Source organism: Sarcophilus harrisii, chromosome 4 (assembly GCF_902635505.1).
Source record: "Sarcophilus harrisii chromosome 4, mSarHar1.11, whole genome shotgun sequence".
NCBI classification, from domain to species: Eukaryota; Metazoa; Chordata; class Mammalia; order Dasyuromorphia; family Dasyuridae; genus Sarcophilus; species Sarcophilus harrisii.
This window is the reverse complement of record NC_045429.1, coordinates 15,339,610-15,362,952: the sequence shown is the minus strand read 5'-3', so window position 1 is coordinate 15,362,952 and position 23,343 is coordinate 15,339,610. Positions and strand designations below refer to the sequence as shown.

The window sequence follows — 23,343 nt, the reverse complement described above, 5'->3', positions numbered from 1 at the left end:
AGGATAGGAGATTACCACACTTCCAATTATATCACCAAGTCTACGTCACATCGCTGACTTTCCTGTGTTGGCAATGCTGAGTCCAACTGGGAAGCTATAACAGCTTTCCCAAAAAGCTCTTGAAATTTACAAAATACTGTCCTTAAATTTAACTGACCATGTACTCTGAGGAAAGTATTTTTTAAATTTCACTAATAAATTTGTGTAGCAGAATCGCATTTTCCATTTTTAATACAAATTTCGATTGGTAATAAAAGGCAGCTAGATGAGGCAGTAGAGAGAGAACCAGGAAGACTCATATTTATGAGTTCAAATCTGGTCTCAGACACTTACTAGCTGTGTGACCGTGGACAAGTCACTTCCCACTTTAATTTCCTCATCTGTAAAATAAGCTGGAGAAAGAAATGGCAAACGATTTTCATATCTCTTCCCCAAAAAATCCAAAATGGGATCACGAAGCGTCAAACCCCACTGAACAAAAACTCACAATGAAAGATTCCCTTCTCTCAATAAAGATTTGCATTTGTTTGTAACTTTTCCTCTTGTAGAATCATGTGAGTTGCTAAATGATTAACCCAGACCCCACAGCCAAAAGTAGAATCTGAACGCAGAACTTCCTTTCTCTGTGGGCAACTCTTTATCCATTGTTCCATATTCCTTCTTCTACTCAAATGTGTGTGTATGCTTTAATATTGGAGATCTCGTTCTTCTTTGGAGTCGTGTCCTGCTGGGTTGCCACTGAGAGGCATCCAGAGGGAACTCAAGGAAGAGGGGGAGCGTGAAATTCTGCACCCTAAAACTTGGCCGAGCTTAGCATTTGTCTGATCCTCCCTGAGAAAGCCTGTGGGCAGAGCACTTTGCGGAGAGCCATGCTTTCTGTCTCTTAGAGAACATAAAAAATCAAATATAAAGTTTTATGTGAATAGTTGTGTTGAATGGTGACCGCCAAATATTGGTCCTAAAAAGTTCAGACAGGTAGGGTGGAACGCATGTGGAGGTCAGAGGTTGGAGAGTGGGCAGTCAGAGACCATCCCATTTGGTGATTCTCCGATCCATGACTGTCGCCCAGAGAGAATTCATACCCAAGCCCACTCCTCAGTTGAGATTGGATTCTTCTGCCATGTTGACTTTGCATTAAAAGGGCCACCCATCATTCGGGGCCACCGTCTGAACTCTTTAGCACCCTCCTTTCAGTTTTGACGGACTTTCTTACATCTCATTTTCTGTGGCTTTAACTGACATAGGAGAGCTTCGGATGGGGTATGCTCATCAGAGCTGCTGCTATCAGAATGACTCGGGGAGCTTAGCTTTGAGGGAAAACTGAGATAACACAGTGACATTGGAGCGTCCTCTTACTAATTTCCACAGGCAGTAGATACAGTAAAGCAAAAAGAACACTTTGGGCTCAGACAATCTGACTTTGAACCCAAACTCTCCCCACGTCCTCGGCTTCTGAACTTGATAGGGCTATTCTGTTTATCTCTCACCCTCCTCAGGATTTTGTTCTTTCAACTATAAAAGTGAGGGGGGTTAGGCTAGGTAATCTCTAGGGTTATGATTCTAATATTTAAATAAATTAATTTTTAAAAGTTACATTTCCAAATCGTACATTAGAAAAGGGCCACTGATCAGAAATGACTAATTAGTATAAATGCACTCAGAATGGCAAGTGGCAAGTATAGGTTTATGAATTCCTCTATCTCACTCTGCTTAGGTCTTGCACTCTGCAAGGTTATAGGTTAATAGGGTCAGAGGGCAGAGCAGGAAGAGACCCAAGAGGCCATGTCATCTCACCCTTCATTTTCTCAGTGAGAGAACTCAGTCCTCCCACCAAAGATAAGGTGACTTTCCAAGATTATCCAGGATAATGTGTGCAAATGAAATAATGCATATAAAGTTCTTTATAAGCCTTAAAGCACTCTCTAGATATCAACTATTATGATTTCACAGTTGAACCACTTTACTTTCTAGATATAGAAAGGAGTAGAGTCTCGAAGATGGTCATTGCCTTGCCCAAAAGTCACATTGTTAGTAAGGGTCAGCCAGGATTTGTACCCAGGCCCCCAACTTCCAAATCCAAAGCTCTTTCCATTTCACCACATACCCATAACAGGGAGAGCCTACACTCCTAATGATGACTTCCATGGAGCCTGAAAAATGTACATTTTTCTGTGAATAGTAGTGATCAACAGTGACCAATAAATATTGGTCCTAAAAAGCTCGGAGAGGAAAGCATATGGTGGTTGGGGTGGGAAGGTTGGCAGTCAGAGGAACGAGGCTGAAGCACCCAGCTGTCCACTCCCTCTGGGTGAGGTTTGAGACTCCCATTGCCTCTTTTGGAAGACCAGTCCCTTCCCGCCGTAAGCCCACAGTCTAAGCTCCAAGCCCAAAACTAAGGGCAGGGCTTCCGTTTGCTGCCAGGTTTGGTTCGGTGTGTCCATGTGCTTTCCTGGGGCTGCCCCTCCAGCCTTTGGCCTGCCGCGTTGTCCTGTGGGTCCTGAGCTCGCCTTATTAAATGGAACTTGTCGATCATTCTTGCCAGGGATGCCGTCGCCAACCACACTGAAGAAGTCGGAGAAGTCTGGTTTCAGCAGCCCCTCGCCGTCACAGACCTCCTCCCTGGGAACGGCTTTCACACAGCATCATCGGCCTGTCATTACAGGACCCAGAGGTGAGGTTTCCCCGGGGACCCGTGTGCGGCAGCCACCTACCCGTCGGGGTCTTCCAGACAGGGCTCTGATGCCTTCTTAGGCCTAGGGACCCCTGGGTCATCCCAGTGACACAGACACAGGTTCAAGCTCTTCCAAAGCCAAAGGTGTGCTTTAAAAAATGGGATCCAGGCTTGTGGGGATGGTCTTACAGAGAGATGCACTGTGGGAATAGTAGGAGTGAGAGGGGGTGTAGGATCAATGCTGAACCAAAAAGCAGGGCAAGAATTCCTCAGCGCCCACGGTTAGGTGATCACCATGCTCATGGAACACGAGATCATTTACCCACTGGGTCCTTTCTTTTTGCCACCAGAGGCTTTCCATCTTCCTTTTCCCAAATCTTCATCTCATTATCCATTATTTTATGAGAGCAGCCCAAAGCTTTTCCTGCTTCCTTCTGAAATGGTAGATAACTTGTCTGGTTCTCATTGTAATATTTCCATCATTTGGGGTCTTGTGCATTTTTAAAGTTGATTATTAAAATGTGTCCGTGGCGAGCATGATTTGTATTTTGCTCCAAGGTCATGCTCCTAGCCTCCGGCAAATGTCAGCAAGTCACTTAATTTGAACAGTCAAGAGAAAAATACTCATTGGTTTGCTTAAGAGCAGAGATGATGGTTTTCTTTAGTGTAGGTGGGACTTGGGACTCAACGGGCATCCCAAAACACATGTGGAAAAATGAGGTTCTCATCTTCTTTGACTTTTGTCTCAGAAAGTCGGCCTTTCTTTCTTGGTTTTTCAGGGATCTCCATCTTATTTCTACAATCTATCTCCCTTTTCTTTGTACATCAGGGATCTCTCTTGGCACATTTATGGAAAAACTCCTGGACCCTTTCTCCGAATCACGGTTTAAATTATTGAAAGAAACGCTAGGTTTCAGTTAGAATTTAGTGGAAATAAAGATGTCATTTTTTCCTATTTAAAGTTCATAGATTGCCTGAAAACTGTCCTCAGTGAATCCCAGGCTAAGGTCTTTAATCTAGAGGAAACAGTTCAGCAAAATGGCACCCTAGAAAGTCAATGAAATTCAGCATTAGAACAGAGATTTGAGTCCATCCCAACTCTAGAAAAGCACCTCTCCTATGGCAAGGGACAATCCTGCCTCAGAAGCCCAACTATCTTGGACTATCAATATCTATCATTGCTTAAGGAATACCAAGGAAATTGGGAGAAGAGGAATAATGGATCCTAAATTAAAACACATGAGCACTCATTGTAAAACTACAACATCTGAGAGCTGAGGATCCTTAGAAGTGGTCTAGTCTGGTCCAGTCCTAAACAAGAATCCACCCTACCAAATCCCCAACAAGGGATCCTCCAGGCTTTACTTGAAGACAACCAGTCAGAGGAGCCCCCTATCTCCCTGAGCAGTTCATTAATTCACCTTTGGATTGGTTCTAATTGTTAAAAAGTTTTCGTTTCATCTGACCAAAATCCAGTTTGGGGAAATCATGTCTGACTTCCTTAGGAAAAAAGTCAATTAGCCATTTGAATGTTGTGAGAAACATTACTTTTATATACTGATTGATCAGTCAATCATTCTCTACTTCCAAGAATACACTGATCAGTGGAAGAAATGCCATTGTTCTCTATGTTGTGTACAGTACAATCATGGATGCTCTCAGTATCAACTAAGATTTCTTTTAATTATTTTTCCTTGGATTTGTTGAACAATGGTCCTGAATGGAGTTTAAAATCATAAGACAACAAGGTATATTAGATAGATCCCTGACTGAGAGCCAAGAGATCTGAACTCCAGTCCAAAAAATTGCCTCCAGCTCTATGTGTGACCTTAGGAAACTCATCACCTTTCTTTACCTCTGAGGTTGGACAAAGTAAACTTTAAGGCTTCTTCTCATTCAAAAATTCTGACACTACAGAATAGGTAAAATTTAACAAAAAGGTAAACTGAGACATTCATTCTCACACCTCCAAGAAAAGGCAAAACATTATCTAGGATAAGGAACAGTGTAGTAATTAGTAATGGAAAGCATATATATATATATTTTTGAGCCATATATTTGCATATATATTTTTCGGCGGGGGGGAGTCAAAGGTCTTGCCTTTGTTTCATACTATCTGTGTGATCTCCATGTTTGGATAGTTTGGTTAGCATGTTGTTTTGATTATTTCCCCAAAATTAAGCCTCAATTTAATTCCCCCACAACTTCCACAGCTAGTTCCCCCCTCTGGAGCCAAGACTAATCTCTTTTGCATTTTGACTTCCCTTTAAATATTTGATGTCTACCATCATGTCCACTCCAATTACCCAGTGGACAAACTAACCAAAAACTTGCCCAATTTTATCATCAGATCTTTTTGTTTAAGTTAACTGTTTATTTACCACATTTCCAATAAACTCGGGGCTGTTAGACACTATCTAATAGTCTAAATTAAAGGAGTGGTACTTGAGTTGGGTCTTGAAGGATGAAGAGCATTTGGATTCAGCTCACCACTTCACCTGGCGTTAATGAAGCATGTAGTGTGCCAGGCAATGTGCTGGGTGATAGTGATTCTAAGACAACTATTTAGAGTTTGAAGCCAGATTGGAGGCAAATGGCCAATTAAAGAGTTTGTATTTTGGGAGTCAGTGGAGTTTCTTCCATGGGTAGGTGAGAGGTATCTGTGTTCTGATTGGGGAGGAATGACTCTCTCATTGTTAGTTATTGGTATAACTAGTCGCTGTTATGGGCAGTATTTGAACCCAACTCTCCCTTACTTGAGCCCACCTCTTCATCATAACATGTAAATCATAGTGGGTCCATGCTTTTGAGACAGAACTCTACAAGAACCACAGTCTGGTTCCAAATGGGCCATTTGGCAGAGACTCGAGTGGGCTACACAGTTCCTGCCATTAAACACTTGGGTTTTTCAGAGTCTATGCCTTCCTGACCTCCTCCTTGTGCCCTGGAGGCAGGGAAGAGTGGTCTGTCGGTCCAGCAGCTTCCAATTCCTACAGCTTGGAGAAAACATTTAACCTTGTCGCCTCAGTTTCCCCATCTGCACTATAGGGACAAGACTGTCCCATGTCTTTCTCCATGTGGTTGAGATTAGTTAATGTGGGTAAAGCACTTCCAACTTGAAAGGGACCAGAAGATGAAATCAGCACCCCAGACCAGACATGCTCGCCTCCTACATCACAGACAATCACCATGCACCGTGAGCTAATGGTGGGATGAGCTTCTGAACATGGGACTTGACTGATGCTGAAATTCCAGTCACAGTCAAGTATTTAATTATGACAATTCTTTATTTGTGGCAATTGAAGATTATTTTTGCTTTTCTCTTTCCCCAAAATCTTCTCTCTCCTGAGTTATAAAGTACTGTAGGGTTTGGAAGAAAGTATTTATCCTCAAGGATGATTCAGAGGCAGGGAGGGCTCAGGGCTGGAAAGCCCAAGTCTGAACCCTGCTTCTCCCACCCCTTCCTGCACGCAAGTATAGGGTGCAAATATTGTCTCACCTGGGATAGCAGAGCGACAACCTGGGACCTGCCTCCCTTACCGGCAGTTAGTGAGGAAAGCACTAGATAAAAACCAGCGAGGTTAGGGTCTTTGAGTGGCATTTTAGAGTCTCCTGAAATGGAGTTCAGAAATTCCGATTTCTAGAAATTCTCATGCTTTTGTGAGCCCTATTTTGGATTAACTGCTCTCTTAGTTACCTCCTAGCACTACATCCGAGGATGCTAAGTACAAAAGAGCCTGACTGAAAGGAGGAGGAGTGATAGTAGGGGGAGTAGCAGCAGTGGCTGTACTAGTTGTCGTAATTATGGTGGTGGTAAGAGTGACAGTGATCGTAGTGATGGTGGGAATACTAATAATACTGGTAGTAGTGGGGGTAACCAGTAGCGGTAATAGTGATACTAGTTGTAAAGCAGCAATAATGATAGTAGTAATTGTAATAATGGTAATAGCAGTGGGAGTAATGGTGGGAGTAATAGTAACCGTGGGAATAGTGATGGTGCTGGCAAGGCTAGCTGTAGTAATGGTAATAGCAATGGTAGTAATAGTGATAGTGGTAGTAATGGTGGGAGAACTAATAATAGTAGTAGTGGTGGTGGTAACTAGTAGCAGTAATAGTGATACTAGTAGTAGAGTAGCAGCAGTACTAGTAGTGGGAGTGATAATAGTGGTAGTTGTAGTAAAGGTAATAGTAGTAGTAATATCAGTGGTAAAAATGCTGGTAGTGGTAGTAATAGTAATGGTAGCAGTGGTAGTAATGGTAATAATGGTAATGGTAGCAGTGGTAGTAATGCTAGTGGGGATGGTAATGGGGCAGTGGCAGTAACAGTAGTGATGGTAATAATGGGTAGTAACGGGGCAGTGGCCATAGCCGTGGCAGTCAGTATAACATATGCTGGGGCGTGCTGGGGTCCAGGGCAGCAGTGACAGTGGTGGGACCCTTCATGGAGCAGAATGCGCCGTAGGAATTCTCCCGCTCAGACCCCTGCTGTGTCCCTTGGACTCTAGGCAGCTCACTCAGCTCCTTCCTCTGAGTCTGTCCTTCCTGGATATTTGCGGAATTCACTGCGGAGGATTCTGGTAAACAATAAACAGCCCGAGCTCCTTCTCGGAGCAGCCCCCAAGAGCTTCCCACCCAAGAGCAACCCAAGAAATAGGGTTCAGATGAACTGAATTGGACGGAGATGAGCTGACCTTCAGGCAAGGTCAAATGTGTTTAGCTTTGGCCGTCGAACTGGAGTCACCTGAATAGTAAGAAATGCATAAGAAATAAGTAGTGAAAATAATAGAAAAATAAATAATAGTAAAGGCAGTTGGGTACAAAGACGTAGTTAGATGATGTGGGTTCAGGGCCTGAATGGCTGGCCATCCTCTGAGCAAGCTCATTTCCAAAAGTAAGTCCCAGCCCATGAATTTTCAAAAAGGGGGGACTTGGTGGGGCCCTTTCCAGCTCTAACTCCATGAGATTTTGGTCCCTCAGCCCCTTTCCTCTCTCAGCCTCCATTTCCTCCTTCATTAAATGAGGGGGATGATCTGTGAGGTCCATTTAGGGGACACAGATCTAAAATTGTGACATTCGTTCCTCAGAGATGACCTTGGACTCAGAAGTAGAATGGAGGCAGGGGCAGGAATAATCACCAGGAAAATGTTTCCCAGAGCTCCACACCTAAACACGCGTGTGATTAAAATCACTCTTTACCATATTGGGAAGGGCTTCTCTGAGACATGGGGATATTTCGCTGAGCCAGGCGCAGCATTTGCCCGCCCGCCCACCCTCAAAAGCACCCCACTTGCCTGGGAAGCCTCCTAAATGAACGGGAAGCCCCCCCACAGGGCGGGGAGTCATAAAGTGCCCCAGAGGCTTAGCTTTGTTGCGTGTAAGTGTTTGATAATTACCAGATAAATGCATAAGTAAAAGCTCGATTACACTAATAATTTGTCCTGCGATAGATGGGTAGGACCCCCCATTGGGTTCATTTGTCATCCCCGCAGCCAATTTCCAAAAGGGCCTCCTTCGCTGGGGAACTGGGCTGCTATCTGCTTTCAGTGAGAAGGACAGGCCGGAGCCTCGGGAAGACCCAGAGGGAGTGGGGTGGACTGGGCTGGGGAGCTTAACCTCTCGAAGAAGGAAGATGTCCCCCAAGGGGCCAGGCTACAGAGACCATCACTTTGGACACATGAACCAGGATTTCCAAAAAAGTGCTGAGCTCCCCCAACCTCTGCTGTACCCCAAAAGATTTAATCATCAGTCTCCCTGAGGGGCTCTTCTCATTTTATCAAGAAGACTTTTGGGGGTTCACAGATCCCCAGGATTGGCAGACTGGGGGAGCTTAGATTTAAAAATAGATTACATAAAATCTGCAGGATTGTAAAGGAAACCAAATATATGCAAATGGAGTTATATGAAAATACTTGAAAAACAGATCCACGGCCCCCAGACCGAGTGCTTGCTGTAGACTATGGGTGGAAGGCCACCATAATCTCTTACTCGTTATCTCCAACCAATGGCAAGACTGAGTTCTTGATTGACTTTGCTACAAGGGACTGTGCCCTGGGGAGCACGTGACGCTCCGGCGGCGGGATCCGCACAACATGTGGACCCCGAATTTCCAGCCTCTCCTATTGACAGAACCATAAATCATGGCTCAAGTTGAGTGAATTAGTGTCGCTGGGACAGCATTTATGTGGTATCAGCTTCCCATCTCTGGCAAGCGGGCGGGCAAGAGCCTGATATATATGGGAAGGGAGGAGGAGAGCCACAGGAGAAGGAGCTAGGGCTGGTCCTTGTGCCCAGGATCGGACAAGTCAATGTGGAGGCGGGCCGGCCAACCCACTCACGAGGGGCTTGCGGCTTTTTGTAATAGTTTGGGATTTTGGTGTCCAAAAACCTGACTACAAGATAGTCAAAGGTTATGGGAAGAGAAAGGATTATAGGCAGAATCACAGGGATTTCAGAGATTTAAAGGTAACTTTTCACCTTCAGAATTTAGAGATCCTGAGATTGTCTCAGGTCAGAGATTTAAAGATAACCTTTCACTTCAGAATCTAGAGATCCTGAAATTGTCTCTCAGATCAGAGACCTTTCACCTTCAGGTCTTAGAGAACCCAAGAAGATTGGGCCATGGATCCAGAAAACTCGAGTTCAAATCCCGCCTCAGACACTTATAAACTCCATGAATGCTTATTCTCCTAAGCCTTCTTCTCTGACTCCATGGAGCAGCCCAAGACCACATAGGATAGTAGTAAGACCTAGTGCCCTCTCCTCCACACCAGACTCAGTTAGAAACAGGGCGATTAACCCATACACAAGGGTCCCCACGGGCCCCATATTCTCTTAGAAAACCACGTAGAGTTACGCCTTCCACACTGTGGCTTTCCCCATCTAGGTTTCAGTGCAGCGCAATTTGGCATAAGAAATTAAATGGGAATTTTAGGGGAGTTTTGTGGAGCTGTAAACAATGTGAACAGCCAGGAGATGACCCAGAACCGATGACCAGCTCCAAATTTTACCAGGAGTTACTGTAAACACTTCATAAAATTAAAAGAAAAAATTCAAGCTTCTGTGTACACAGGAGGGCCAAGAAGATTTTACATGGATTTTCCAGATAGCGGGATAGGGTACCTCTAACTCCTATATGTGGAAACTGAGGCAAACAGGGTGAAGTAAGTTGCCCAGAGTCTCACAGCTGGATTTAAACTCATAAAAATGAGTTTTCCTGACTTTGGCTCAGTTTCCTCATTTGGAAAATGAGCTGGAGAAGAAAATTGGCAAACTGCTCCAACATCTTTGACTAAACAACAACTAAAAAAACCCTCCAATTTGGGCCATAAAGAATTAATCGTGACTGAAAAACAATTGGACATCAGAAAATGTTAGTGCCATTATATCCCTTCCACATCACAGGGGTTAGAGGTACAGCGCTCCCACAATCTGGAAAATCCTTGTAAAATCTCTTTGACCCTCCCTTGTAACAAGAAGTCTGAATTTTTTTCTTTTTCTTTTATGGGGTGTTTACAGTAACTCCTGGTAAAATCTGGATTAAGTATCTGGTCCTAGGCTCTGGGTCGTCTGCTGGGGACAGGAAGATGTTGTCTAGCATTTCAGCGGGCTGGGCTGTGGTCCCAGAGGACACAGTCAGGAGCACTGGGGTCGGGAGAGCTGCAGAAAGAACAACTGAGGGTGAGATCACAAGAACAGAGTGGGATGGATGGGCTGCCTGGAATGGTCTTCAAAGGTCTTCCATACCCTGGATGGTCGCTTCTCGGGGGGATTCTGGTTTGAACAGGGGCCGCCCATGTTCTTTTTTAGATGTTTCCATGGTTTCCCTCATATAAATACTTCTTTTTCTTCTTAAATGTAGTCGATCAGTGTCATTCTCACGATTCTTTTTTGCTTATTTTTTCAATAGAGATGTGACCAGTAAAAGGCCTTCATTGACCTCCAGTGTTTCATCCTACTGTGTGAGGATACTAGATTCTCAGGGAAATGGCAGCAAATGGAAAAGCTAGAGCAGGTCCTGCTAGCTAGAAAGGTTTCAAATGCAGATGCAGTGGTGGGCTGGGAGATAGCCCTCTGAGGACCAACGCAGGCCACTCAGCAAGATTGCTGCTTCTTAAGGCTCATCCACTAAGCTTGAAAAGGGAATTGGGTAGGGGACTAGTACCTTCAGCCAAGGAATTAAAGCTAGTCAGGTGGTATGGTGGATAGAGCCCCGGGACTGAGATCAAATCCAGCCTGGGATACTTATTGGCTGTGTGACCCTCACTGGGCAAATCACTCAACTTCCTGGTTTCCTCAGCTTCGAAATGGGGATAATAATAACATCTACCTCCCAGAGCATAATATCTGTAAACATTTAGGATAGTTTCTGATACCAGTAGGTTATTCCCTTTCCACCTCTCCTTCCCTTTAGAGATTTGTAGGTTCATAGATTTTAAGCTGGAAGCAACCTTAGATATAATATAGTCAATGTCTTGCCAACCTCCCAACAGATCCACCATCTTGGACCCCTTTGCCACCAGTGGACCTTGCTTCCAATATAAATTCCCAGGGCTTTCTTTAGTGTTCTCTCTGCATTCCCAGCAGGTAGTTAAAAGAATATAGCCTCTTTTTTTAAAATTTTTTTATTATAACTTTTTATTGACAGAGCCCATGCCTGGATGATTTTTTTACAAAATTATCCCTTGCTCTCAATTCTGTTCCGACGAGAATCCAGCCTCTTTGCAAGAACTGCTCATTCACTGCAAGATGGCTGATTGGGAGGAGGTAGGGGTGGAGGTGGGGGTGGCTGAAATATTGTTTTATTTTTCTCTGCCTTATCTCTTGCCTCCTATTATCACTGGCATATTACATAGAAGTTCAACTTCCCTTCCAGGAACCTGGATCCTGGCCAACTTTGCTTATTAAAAAGTCACTCTTCATATTCCCAATAAACACAGCTGTTGCATGGTGTTTGAAAGCATTTCCCATCAGCCAGCATGGAGGCTCAGCCAATTAGTGCGATAATATGGTCAATTTTGAAAATAGGTACCTTCGGGGGGATGCTGGGTTAGAGCGAGCTCTGAGAGCCGCGGTCCACCCACCACATTTCAGGGTATTGGAAATTCGATCCCCTCGGGGACTTTTGTCAAGGCGAGCAAATGGCGATGTAGCATTCAGACGTCTGTGATCTTAGAAAATAATTCCTTGTACCGACCCCAGTCATCTTCTTCTTCGGAAGAGAAGCACAGGGCAACATGATAGAGTAGAAAGCACAATCACTCCACGGTGACGGGATTCCAACTGGATTGAAGTCTCACTCCGAGCCCAGGTGACCACGGGCAGAAAGGGCTGTTTCATTTGGGAAACTCTAATCAGGCTAATCACATAGGTCTCAGTTTCTTTATTTGCAGTGACCTTCACTTTATTCTTGTTCTCTCCCTGGTTTGGTTTGCTTTTAAGTTTAAATAAATTAAATTTAAATTTAATTAATTAATTAATTAAAGTTTAATTTAATTTTAAAGAATATCTATTCTCCATCTCCCATTAAGCCTCTGCTTAGGCTGCTCCTTCCATGTCTGGAAGATGTTCCCTCCTCATCTTCACCCTTTTCACCCCCCCAGCTTCTTTCAGAACTCAGTCTTACTTGAGGACCTTCCTGACTCCCCCACCTTCTCATGTCTCCCTCCCTCAAATCACCTTGTGTGTGTGTGGTACAAGAGAATGGATGTAAGTTCCTTAAAGCCAAACAGTTTCATTTCATCCTCATATCCTTGGCACCGACACGTAATGATTACTGCTTGTTTAGTTTGTTTTTAAAAATAAATAATGAACCATTATAAACATTATGGCCTAGTTGATAAAGAAGATTTGTCTTAAAGGAAGCTCAAAGTTTTCTAAGGGGAAGATGAAGGGCATTCGAGGCACGGGGAACAGCTTGTGCGAAGGCATAAAGGCTGGAAATGGGGTGCTAGATTTAGGGAAGAGCGAACAAAAAGGCTGGTTTGATGGGAATGTGGAAGAGAGTAGCATGAAAGACAACCAAGAAAAGTAGACTAATGGCCAGACTGTAGAGAGCCTTAAATATGGAAGTGAGATATTAGTATTTTATTCCAGGGGTGACTGAAAGCAAGGAGCCCCCACCGGTGGGAACACAGTATTGTGCTTGTAGTATGTACTGAATAAATGTTTATGAAATGGAGCAGGGCAAAGAAGAGATCATAAACAACATGACGTTTTAGAAAAGAAAGGATTGGAGCCATGTTTCATATTTGCAAAGGGAAGGATCATAAGACCATGGGTATAGAGCTAGAAGGAAATGTGAAAACCATGGAGTCCAATCCAGGGATGCACTGAAGCCAGGCAAACCAGCTTACAAGAGCCAGTTGTTAAATTTTCAGGGAGAACTTTTACCCTGGAAAACTGGCAAATAAAAGCTTAGCTTATTGCTTTGTTATCTAGGCTTAAGATGGAGAAAATGTTGATGATGCAAATTAAACATAAAAATGTGCCACATGTACATTTTTTTTTTTTTGGAGAGCTGATTGTTAAATATTGGCCAGTGCACTTTCAGTCCATTCCCCTTGTTTTACAAATGTTGGAACAGAGAGGTTAAGCGCCCCACCTGGGGTCACATAGCTAAGAAGTCTCTGAGAGGGAATTGGAATCCATATCTTCCTGATTTCAAGTCCCATGTTCTCCATGATCCTTTTCTTGAAATAGCATCTTGAGAGCACTCCACCCTGAAGAAGGATTCTGCCGTGTCCTTCATGGCTGTCTGACAGCACTTCTCCACATCCTCCTGGGGAAGGTCTGTGCCCCGTGCCAGACGAGAGCGGCTCCAGTAAAAAGAATCCAAGTCCCTGCCGAGGGAGTGTGACTCCCCAGCAGCTCCTGAAGGAGGGAAGTGGCAGCTGCGGCCATGTCAGGGTGACCCAGAAGAGCCATTTGTGGAAGAGGGAGAACGTAGGAGATGTAGGAGAATGCATGGGAAAGGAGCTTGGGAAACAGGGCTGGCAACAGTGAAGGCTTTAACAAACCAGCGGGATTTGGTTTTCCTTCTCTCTCTGTCTCTCTGTCTGTCCTTCTCTCTGTCTTTCTCTGTCTCTGTCTCTGTCTCTGTGTCTCTGTCTGTCTTTCTGACTCTGTCCCTTTGGGGACCCCCTGCTTAGGGTGCTGGGAGATCCTCCCGAGTTGCACGTTGTCGCCAATCCCAGCTGGGCCTGGCCTGGGGCTGCCACGAGCCCCCTCGTGAAGCCCCAGCGGCAGCCAACTCTGTAGTGCCTTTTAATACACCAAATTGTATTAACGTCAACATGGATGCAGATGGATGCGCTGCGATAAACTGGAAACACTTGAGAAAAGCCTTTATTGACTCTCAAGTAAATAATGCACATTTTTAAAGGGTCTAAATATGCATTTACATAATTCTCTCTAATTTTTTTTATTGTGTCGACTCTGGGTGCACATCACACTAAGAGCTGTTTTCCCCAGTTGAAAATTTGGAATCGTGCTCATCCTGATGCGTTTCAGCAGCAGCGTGCCAGCTTCCCGGGTGGGAGCTCTGCCCTTTCTGCTGGCATTTCCAAGGATCTCCAAGCACATTTTGGGAAGACTTATTCAGGGGCCAGTGAAGGGAGCTCCCGTCGGCCCAGCTTTACTAGTGGAAATCTTACCCTATGGAGGGCCAGAATCTGCCACCGAAAAGTGACAATCAACAAGCGTTTATTAGCCCTACTCCATGCCAGGCGTTGGGCTGAGTGCTAGAATACAAAGCTAGAAAATCAACAGCCCTAGCCTCATGCAAAGCTCTTATAGGGTCAGAAGAAATGCAGGGGAAGCCTTGAGGGGAAGAGCTGAGGGGCCCCAGCAAGGGTCATGGAGAGGGAGGCCCTTGAATTGTAGGAACCCAGGAATTACAAGAGACAGGTCAGGAGGAAAGGTTGTAGCAGCCAGCCAAGGGCATGGACCATTAGCTCAAAGGCCCACTAGGGATGAGAGATGCAAAAGTGACTCTGATCTCAAGAAGCTTACATAATGTTGGATCTTCATGACAACTCTGTGAGGTAAAATTGAGGAGGGGGACAAATGGCCATTTCATTGGTGGAGAAAGTATCTTCTACCTGGGCAGATTAGCCACTATCGAGTTTTTTTAGTTATTAAGCACCTACTGTGTGCCAGGCACAGTGCTAAGTTCTAGGGGTACAAAAAAGATACAAAAAGAAGCAAAAAACAAACAAAAAACTCTAATCAAAGGCAAAGGAGGGAGAGATGTCCAAACAACTCTAAACAAACAAAATGTAGGAATAGCTACATTTCTCTGTGTTGAATTGGAAACAATTTCAGAGGGAAAACACTCCTTGACATTAAGATAAACTAGACTGGGAGACAACTTCTTGTAGAAAGTGGGGACTTAGCTGAGATCTGAAGGAAGCCAGGAGACAAGAGGTCCCATAGAGGGAAAGAACTGTAGGCATCAAGGCCAGCCATTGAAAATGGACAAATCAACAAAAAACCCCAATTTTTTGTGGAGGCAATTGGGGTCATACTTGCCCAGGGTCACACAGCCAGGAAGTGTTAAGTGTCTGAGATCAAATTTGAATTCAGGTCCTCCTGACTTCAGGACTGGTGCTCTACCCACTGCACCACCTAGCTGCCTCCCAAAAATCCATTTTCTTACCTCTCCTTTCCCATTGGGGAAAAACAGAGAACAAAATCCTTGTCATCAATATGCATCATCAAGCAAAGCAGCTTTATCCACTAGCCGAGTCTCGTTCTTACCCTGAGTCCTTCGTCGCTCCCGTTCACACTTTGGCCTCTGTCCTCTGGGACGATGGTTAGTCATTGGGATCAGAGGCCCGATCCTTCCCGAGTTGTCCCGTGAGAATTTCTGCCTTCTGCTCTCCTCTGCCTGGTTCATTGGTAGGGGAGTCTCCCCGAGTGACATCCCAGGGCTTTGCTGCTGCTACGGGGGATGCTCCTTTCTGTAGGTGTCTGCCATGCTTTGTGAGTTAAATTCACGCATAGAATGTAAGCCTTTGGAGGACAGGGACTTTTTTATCTTTCTCTCTCCAGTGCCTTATACAGTGTTTGGAATATGGTGTGCCCTAAGTTAGTGTTGTTGAATAGGATGAGAAGAATAATACCAGCTGTCATCTGGGGTTGAGCTTAACAATATACAGGAACTGGGTTCGTTGTTATCTTTATCTTCAGTGTCCAGCACAGAGCCGAGAGAGGGACGAGTGCTTTTAAAATGCTTGTTCATGGAATCATAGATTTAGAGCTGGACTACAGCTTTGAGACCAATTTAATGGTGAGAAATGGAGGAGTTTAAGTGACTCGCCCAGGCTCACATAACTAGTTGGTTTCTAAAGTGAATTTGGACCTGTCTCCATTCCAGTGCCCAATTGACTGATGGGTCATTGATAGAAAAGAACATGGCGTAGTGAAAAGAGCAAAAGTTTGGGTCCTAGCTCTGATTCTGACTTGCAAGTTACATGTCTTCAAGTGTCAGTTTTATTTTTAATTTCCTCATCAGCAAATCAGTGGAAAAGTTCAACAACACTTGAGTAACTGAGTAAAAGGAGTTGGGAGGAAGGCTTTCTTAGCCAAAAAGTGTCCTAGATTATACAGATAAATTGCTGTCCTGGAGAACTGAAAGCCATATTCGGATGATTTGATCATATATTCTTTTCAGTAAAGCATCTAGTAAGCACTTGCTGTGTACAGAGCATTGGTGGAGATGCAGGATTAACTAATGGCAGACTTGACCTGGGCTTTTATGGAGTACATGACCCTCTGAGATGGATTTGAACACTTTCAGCCCTTTCCATGTACAGCTTTGGCTTTGTAGTGAGTTTTATCAATCCTACTCCTGAGCCAAGGGCAAAAGTTATTACATACTTTGGAAAAGTTCTTTAAAAAAAAATTAATGTAATCTCTTTCTTGTGCAAATGAAATTCAGCAGGGTTTGTATATAAGGGAGTTCCCGCCGCCTGTGTCTTCTCAGTTTGCATGGGCATTGAGCCAGCATTTCAGCAGGGGTCACTCCTTCCCTTGGCACATGGGTTCCCACCCTGGAACATGGAGAATTTCAGAGTTAACTTTAGAAGGACGCGTCAGCCTTGAGTGAAAAGAGAGTGTATTTCCCCCACCCCCACCCCTTCGTCTTCCTCTCCCTTCCCGTTTCCCCCCGCCCCCGTCCCCGCTAATGGCTCAGCTTTAATACATGATCATGTGCTACATCCTTCCCAAAAAGTTCATCCTGAATTAGTCCCTCGAAATTTCACTGAAAGGGGGACAAGAGCTCTAAGAATGAATTATCGTCCATGGGTCATTCAGAACGAAAGGGGATCCATATGTGAAAACTGGAATTTGTCATCTGTAATGTCAGTTAAATCAAACCTAATCTACTAGATACATTTTTTATTGCTTGCTTCATTAAAAAAGCTCTTAAGGTAATGAATAATCTTCCGTTTCACCCAGGATTATTAATGCCTTTATAACTCATGTCCACTGAAAATACAAAGGCAGCTTGAAACTCTCGCTTAATCCAGACTCCATGTTGTCTTAAAGGGCCCAGAGGAGCAAAAATCCATCAGGGCTGGCTTAATTTCAGATCTCTCACAAGGTATTCTGCGAGCCCTGGGCAATGAAGGAGAAAGGATTCTAGATGCCAGGGACAAGAGGGAAAAAAAAAAGTCTCCCTTGTTAAAACTGTTGGATTTTTCTCTTTCTCTTTTCTTTTTTCCCACAGCAAGTCCACATGCGACCCCATCAACTCTACATTTCCCGACATCTCCCATTATCCAGCAGCCTGGACCCTACTTCTCACACCCGGCAATTCGCTACCACCCTCAGGAGACGCTGAAAGAGTTTGTCCAACTTGTCTGTCCCGATGCTGGTCAGCAGGCCGGACAGGTGGGGTTCCTCAATGTAAGGACCCTTTTTTTGGTAAATTTCATGGGAAATGTTCATGTCATGTAAAACTTGCAGCAACGGCGGGAAGGGCTTCTTCTCAAGTGCCATCGCACTCTGAGGACATGTTGACTGACTCCAGTCAGATGTCAGCTTCGCTCGAGATTGTGGGAAAGTTAACCAGTCGCAGCAATATTTGTGTTAAGTCTGCAACTCTGTCTCGAGAAGATAAATCACAGCAAGGATGAAATCCCTGACCTTCCAGGGTCTGGGGGCCGATGAGTCAACCTCGTGCATTCTGACCTTAGTTCCTCTAAGGGTTAACAAAACAGAAAAAATGCAAATCATTTATTCGGAATTATATGGGGGAGTGATTGGAAGGGGGGGCGGGAGTCGAGCCGGAGGGACAGATGTTTTGAATCAACTGAGCTGATTTGGGGGAAAAAAATATGACTGTATAGAACTTTAGATCAAGTTGACCACTGCATGAACTCCAGATGCCAAAAGCAAAGTTTATTGCAGTTTGTTATTTCTGCAAGAAGTTATCTTTCCCACTTATCTTGGTGTAAAGTTAAATGGGATTTGATAGCTTCCAATGAGTGTTTTCATTCTCCGCCCCCCCCCCAAATAAACTGAATAATCGCATGATTGAAATAACATTCCGCTTGAATCCAGAAATGATAAGGTGATGATAAGTGGAATTTTAAATATAGGTCTCAATGCTTTTGGTTAGGGGTTCTTTGGGGGGGGGGAAGGGGAAGAGAGGAAAATTGCCCCATTATTGGACAAAAACCAGGAGAATGGAAGCAGGAGTTGGGATTTTGCTTTCTCCTTATCCGACGGCCAGATTGCTCTCGGCCCCACTCTCACTGCCCGGTGAAGAATATTTCTGTAATAAGTCACTCTGTCCTCACTCCGGGCTTTTTCTGCCCCTCCACCCCATACAGAAATACCTGATTCTGCACATCTGAGCCAGGACTAACGGCTTTGACTAATGTCTAGCGATATGTTAGCAGATACATTTCTGTCTAGACAACAAATCAATAGAATGTCTTTTTTCCCTTTGCTTGTGTATTCATGTGCTCGGCCTCTCCTAAAGCATTCGCTTATGGACTTTCAGCCCCTCCGAAATAGCACTCGCCGCTCGGCTTTGCTGGCAGAGCAGTTCGGGAGTCTGTTTGTCAGACACCAAGGCCTTCCAGAAACGACGCGGGGTGGGGATGGAGGGGGAGAGGATGTGAGAGCCGGGAGAAAGCTTCTGCCGAATTACTTAAGCCGAAAAAATGAAACTCGGGGATAATGGGATTTGCTCCAGCCCCATTTTGATTTGATACTGTAGGGCCAAGGCAGGAAGCTCTCCTCGGTGGAATACTGACCATTTGGTAGCTAGGCTAGCAACAGGGCTTTGTTGGGAAGTAGGTCCCCAGCCCCATACCTAACTAGGAAATGATCTTTCTTCTTGTTCTTTCTTCCTATCACTTTCTTTCCTTCTGTCCTTTCTAATTTTTTTTCCTTCCTTCTCTCCTCTTTTTTTCTCCCTTCCTTTTTCTTCTTTTTTACATCTTTTCTTTTTTCTAGCTATCTCTTCCTTCTGACCTTTATTTTTCTTTCCCTTTTCTTTTTTCCATTCACTTCCTTTCTTTTTTCTCTTTCTTCTTTCTAGACAGCTCTTTCTTTCCTTTGGTCCTTTATTTCATATATCTCATTTTTTTCCTCTTTGTTCTTTCTTCCTTCCTTCCTTCCTTCCTTTTTCTTTTTTCTCTCTCCTCTGATCTTTTTTTCTTCCCTCTTCATTTCCTTTCTTTTTCTTCTATATTTTCTCTTTTTTCCTTTTTTCTTCCTCTTTCTTATTTTTATCTCTCTTTCCTTCTGATCTTTTTCCTTCTTCCCTTTCTTTCTCTTCCTTCCTTTCTTTTTTTCTTCCTCTCTCTTTTCTCTTTCTTCCTGCCTTTCTTTTTCCTTTTTTCTTCTCTTTCTTATTTCTATCTCTCTTTCTTTCTCATCTTTCTGTCTTTCCTTCTGATCTTTTTCCTTCCTTCTTTCCTCTTTGTTTCTCTTCCTTCCTTTCTTTTCTTCCTCTTCCTCATTTTTTTCCTTTTTTCTTCTTATTTTTATCTTTCTTTCCTTCTGTTCTTTTTTCTTCCTTCTTTCTTTCCTCCTTTTTCTTCCTTTCTTTTTTCTTCCTCTTTCTCTTTTCTCTTTCTTCCTTTCTTTTTCCTTTTTTCTTCTCTTTCTTATTTCTATCTCTCTTTCCTTCTGATCTTCCCCCCTCTTTCTTTCTTACTTCTTTTCTTTCCTTTTCTCTTTCTTTTTACCCTTTTTCTTCTTCTTTTTTCCTTTCTACCTATTTTTTTCTGTCCTTTTTCTTCATTCCTCCTTCCCTTCATTTTTTCTTTCTTCCTCCCTTTCTTTCTATTTTTAACAGCTTTGACATTATCTCCTGTACCTCTCAAATTCCTGGTTTTGCAAAATTGTGGAAATTTTCTCAGTCTCAGCTAACCTCTTAAAGGGGATCGTTTCAAAAAGATTTTTAAACAAATGCCTCTTTTTGATGCTGTGGGAGGTATTTTTCACAGAATAATTTCTCCTTTAAAAGAGCTGTGTGCTTTGTTCAGCCCTCCCAGCATCATCTTACCAGAGAAGTGGGGCTTGTGGGGAATTTTACCTTAGAAAATTTGCATCCAGAATCCAGCCTCAACTTCTATCTGGAGCAATAATTAGCTCTCGACTGAATCTGAACGTTTCTGCTTCTGGTGTGAGACAGTGGGAGGGAAGGATTTTTTAAATGGCTAACATACTCGGTAAATGTAATAGAATGTTAGATTTCTAAGCCAAAGTCAAATACGCTTTTCTTCTCCGGTTCCAGAGTATCTCTGTAGGTAGCCATGAGAGGATGCAATCACTAAGTAGGCACTTTGCCGAGCTTAGCTCATCAGAAGTATTTCATGATAGTGATGACAATCACTTATTCAGAGTAGATGCATCCCCAGCCAAAGTGCCCACATGAAAAATTCAGACTGACCCCCCAAATGTCATTTTATGTAAACTGATGCAAAGAGAAGTTTCTCGAATACATTTTCTCTGACCTGCTAAGAGTATATACTTTTGTCAAGTGCCTTGAAGTCCAAACTAGAATAATCCTTCATGAATATATGGTCTTCTCGAAGGCTTCGGCTGCTCCTTAAGTATAGAGCACTTAATAATTTATATCGGAGGCGAGTAATGGTTCTCTTGTGATCAGGAGCTGCAAATGGCTGATGTCTGCTTCTTTCGCCCTCGCAGCCCAACGGTAGCAGCCAAGGCAAGGTGCACAACCCGTTCCTTCCCACCCCAATGTTGCCACCGCCACCTCCGCCACCGATGGCCAGGCCTGTGCCTCTGCCCGTGCCAGACACAAAGCCTCCGACCACATCAACAGAAGGAGGTGCCACATCGCCCACCTCACCGAGTGAGTATGCTCACACAGCCCCCCGTCCCGTGACCAGTCCGTCATCTCCCCCAGACGCTGCTTCTCGGCCAAGTCAGGGGCCCGGGGGTTTGCCGAGGGGCAGCTTCTTTGAAACTACAGATCCGTTACCCGTGAAGTAGTCCAGACGTGCCATTGAGTCTCTGTGGCTGAATAATGAGATATTTTTTATAAAACCACGTAATTAGACCTGAATTTGCAGTTGAAAGGGACGGGGGAGTGAATCGATGGTAGTTTTGGGGAGATGCTTCTTCAGCATCAGGAGAACCCATCCAAGACGTCCCCAGTTGCCCGTGTCCTGGACAATCTTTACAATACAGAGTAGAATATCTACTTTCTGAAAACTCCCATTCCCATGCTATACAGAGCAGCTCAGACACAATGAATATAATATTAAACCAACACATCAATAGACAAGGGCGTCCTCATGTGGGCCAAGACTATTCCATTTAAAGGATGAGGGAATAGAAACAAATACATTACTAAGCAAGGCTTGAAGAGGGAAACGGAGGAGATTCCCTATCTAGATTTGGGACAGGAGGGGAAAGAAAAGAAGAGAGAGCAGCTGGCTGACTGGTGTGGGCTGCTTTAGAAATAATGGGAGAGCAAGGTAAATGATGCTTTTTCTGAAGAGAGTTAATAGGTGGAGATGGGATGAACAAAGAAAGGTGAATCTAATCGGATAGGTCAGAGACACTCAAAAGGATAACTAGTGCAGGGAAGGAGGGGAGATCCTTCAGCCAATCCGAGACTGGGTTTTGAAACCATTCTGGCCATTTTGGTAAGAATGCTAGAAAGACAAATAGGGGAAATGGATGGAGAGAAGCTCCATTCAATTGGGAAAGCACTTAAACCTGGGAGGGTTATTATGTATCGTGGCTCAAAATTTCATCTACTTGCCACTTGGTTCATCTTGGGCAAGTCTGTTTATTTCTCTGTGGCTCAGTTTGCTCAACTGTGAAATAAGGGGGTTGGACAGTACTTGGACAGCAGATCCCTCTGTCACTGGGATCGTCCTTAGGATTTTTTCAGCCTGGAAGAATCTGCCAATACTGGTCCTCTATGGGGAAAATCTGTAAGACTGAGCCCCCATGAGAAGAGGAAATTCTTAATAATGAGAGCTCTTCCAAAGTGCCGAGGTAGTCTAGGTTTCTCCTTCTCAGGGAGAAGCTAGAATTCCATTTGTCAGGAATATTGAGACAGAACACCGTTCATGTAAGGATTAACTTTCTGGCCCTTGTGATCCTTTCTAGCTAATGGAGCTCAGAGTCTCTTCCACACCCTGATGGGACTCAACTTTGTGTAAAAATTGGTATATGTTTACTGATAGACTAGAAATAACCCTGGAGATTCTGGATCTGAGTTCAGCTCGCAGTCCTAAAACTTGCTAACTCTGTGATTTTCAGCAAATCTCTTTATTTCTTTGGGCCTCAGTTTCTTTGTCTGTGCCATGAGGGCCTTTGACCCACTGATGCCAGAGGTCCCTTCCAGTTTTAAACCTATGATCTTCTGAATGAAAGACTTTAATTAAAAATCATCACTAGTTCATCATCTATCAGTGATAGACCAGCCTTTGCATTGGGCTCAGAAGAAGGCCAGAGAATAATAGTGAGCTCTTTCATCTCTCTCTCTTCTAATTATCTTGAACTGACCCCCAAGACTTTGGGTCTTGCAGACAAAGTGCTCACAGTGGGCAAGTCCGAAGGGAGCACCGTGGACACAGAGGCCGAGGTTGTCTCAATCCCAGTGGCCATTGAGCACATTGAAGTGAGAGTCTTTGGCCAAGGAGTTGACGTAACTAGGGAGATCAGGGCCCAAGAGCTGAGCCCTGAGGGCTACTCCTTCCCACTGGGACTGGTTTGGGGTGTCTTGTCTGGAACTTAGAGCCTTGGAGAGAAAGAACTTCTTCATCAAGGGAGGGAGAGAAAAAACAGGTTGACTATCTGATCATTTATAGGGAGAGCTATGACACAGGGCTATCCCAGGCTGATAAACTCAGATTGGAAACTCCGAGAAGAACAAAGTTATAAATGCTAGTTGTTAGGATTTGAGCTACTCAAAATCTCGAAGTGACAGGACTGAGATTTGAATCCAAGGCTCCTGTCTCCAAATCCAGCTTCTTTTCCATTGTCCCAACCTTCTGCTACTTAAAAAGGTATAAACAACAACCACAAATATTGTGTTCCCGCACTCCGGCATGGCGTTGGGTCCTGGGGTCAGGATTAGGAAGGGGGTCATGTTCTCCTCTGACACATCAGCCTCTTGTGTGAGGAAAGGGAGGCAAGGACCGCTCAGGTCACGAGGACGGCCTCCA

General features: G+C 44.1%; 1 protein-coding gene across 7 annotated transcripts in view; it reads left to right on the top strand.

The window, feature by feature from the left end:
- The window catches only part of NFIA (nuclear factor I A), a 429,987-nt gene that overhangs the window by 339,788 nt on the left and 66,856 nt on the right, over positions 1-23,343 (top strand). For 4 of the 7 annotated variants that reach the window (XM_031969010.1, XM_031969009.1, XM_031969013.1 and 1 more), the window contains exons 7-9: positions 2,543-2,671; positions 17,403-17,581; positions 20,846-21,011. In XM_031969010.1, the coding sequence (XP_031824870.1) occupies positions 2,543-2,671; positions 17,403-17,581; positions 20,846-21,011 (474 nt within the window). The remainder of the gene's footprint in view (positions 1-2,542; positions 2,672-17,402; positions 17,582-20,845; positions 21,012-23,343) is intronic. The other 3 variants (XM_031969008.1, XM_031969012.1, XM_031969011.1) reach the window with 3 other exon arrangements.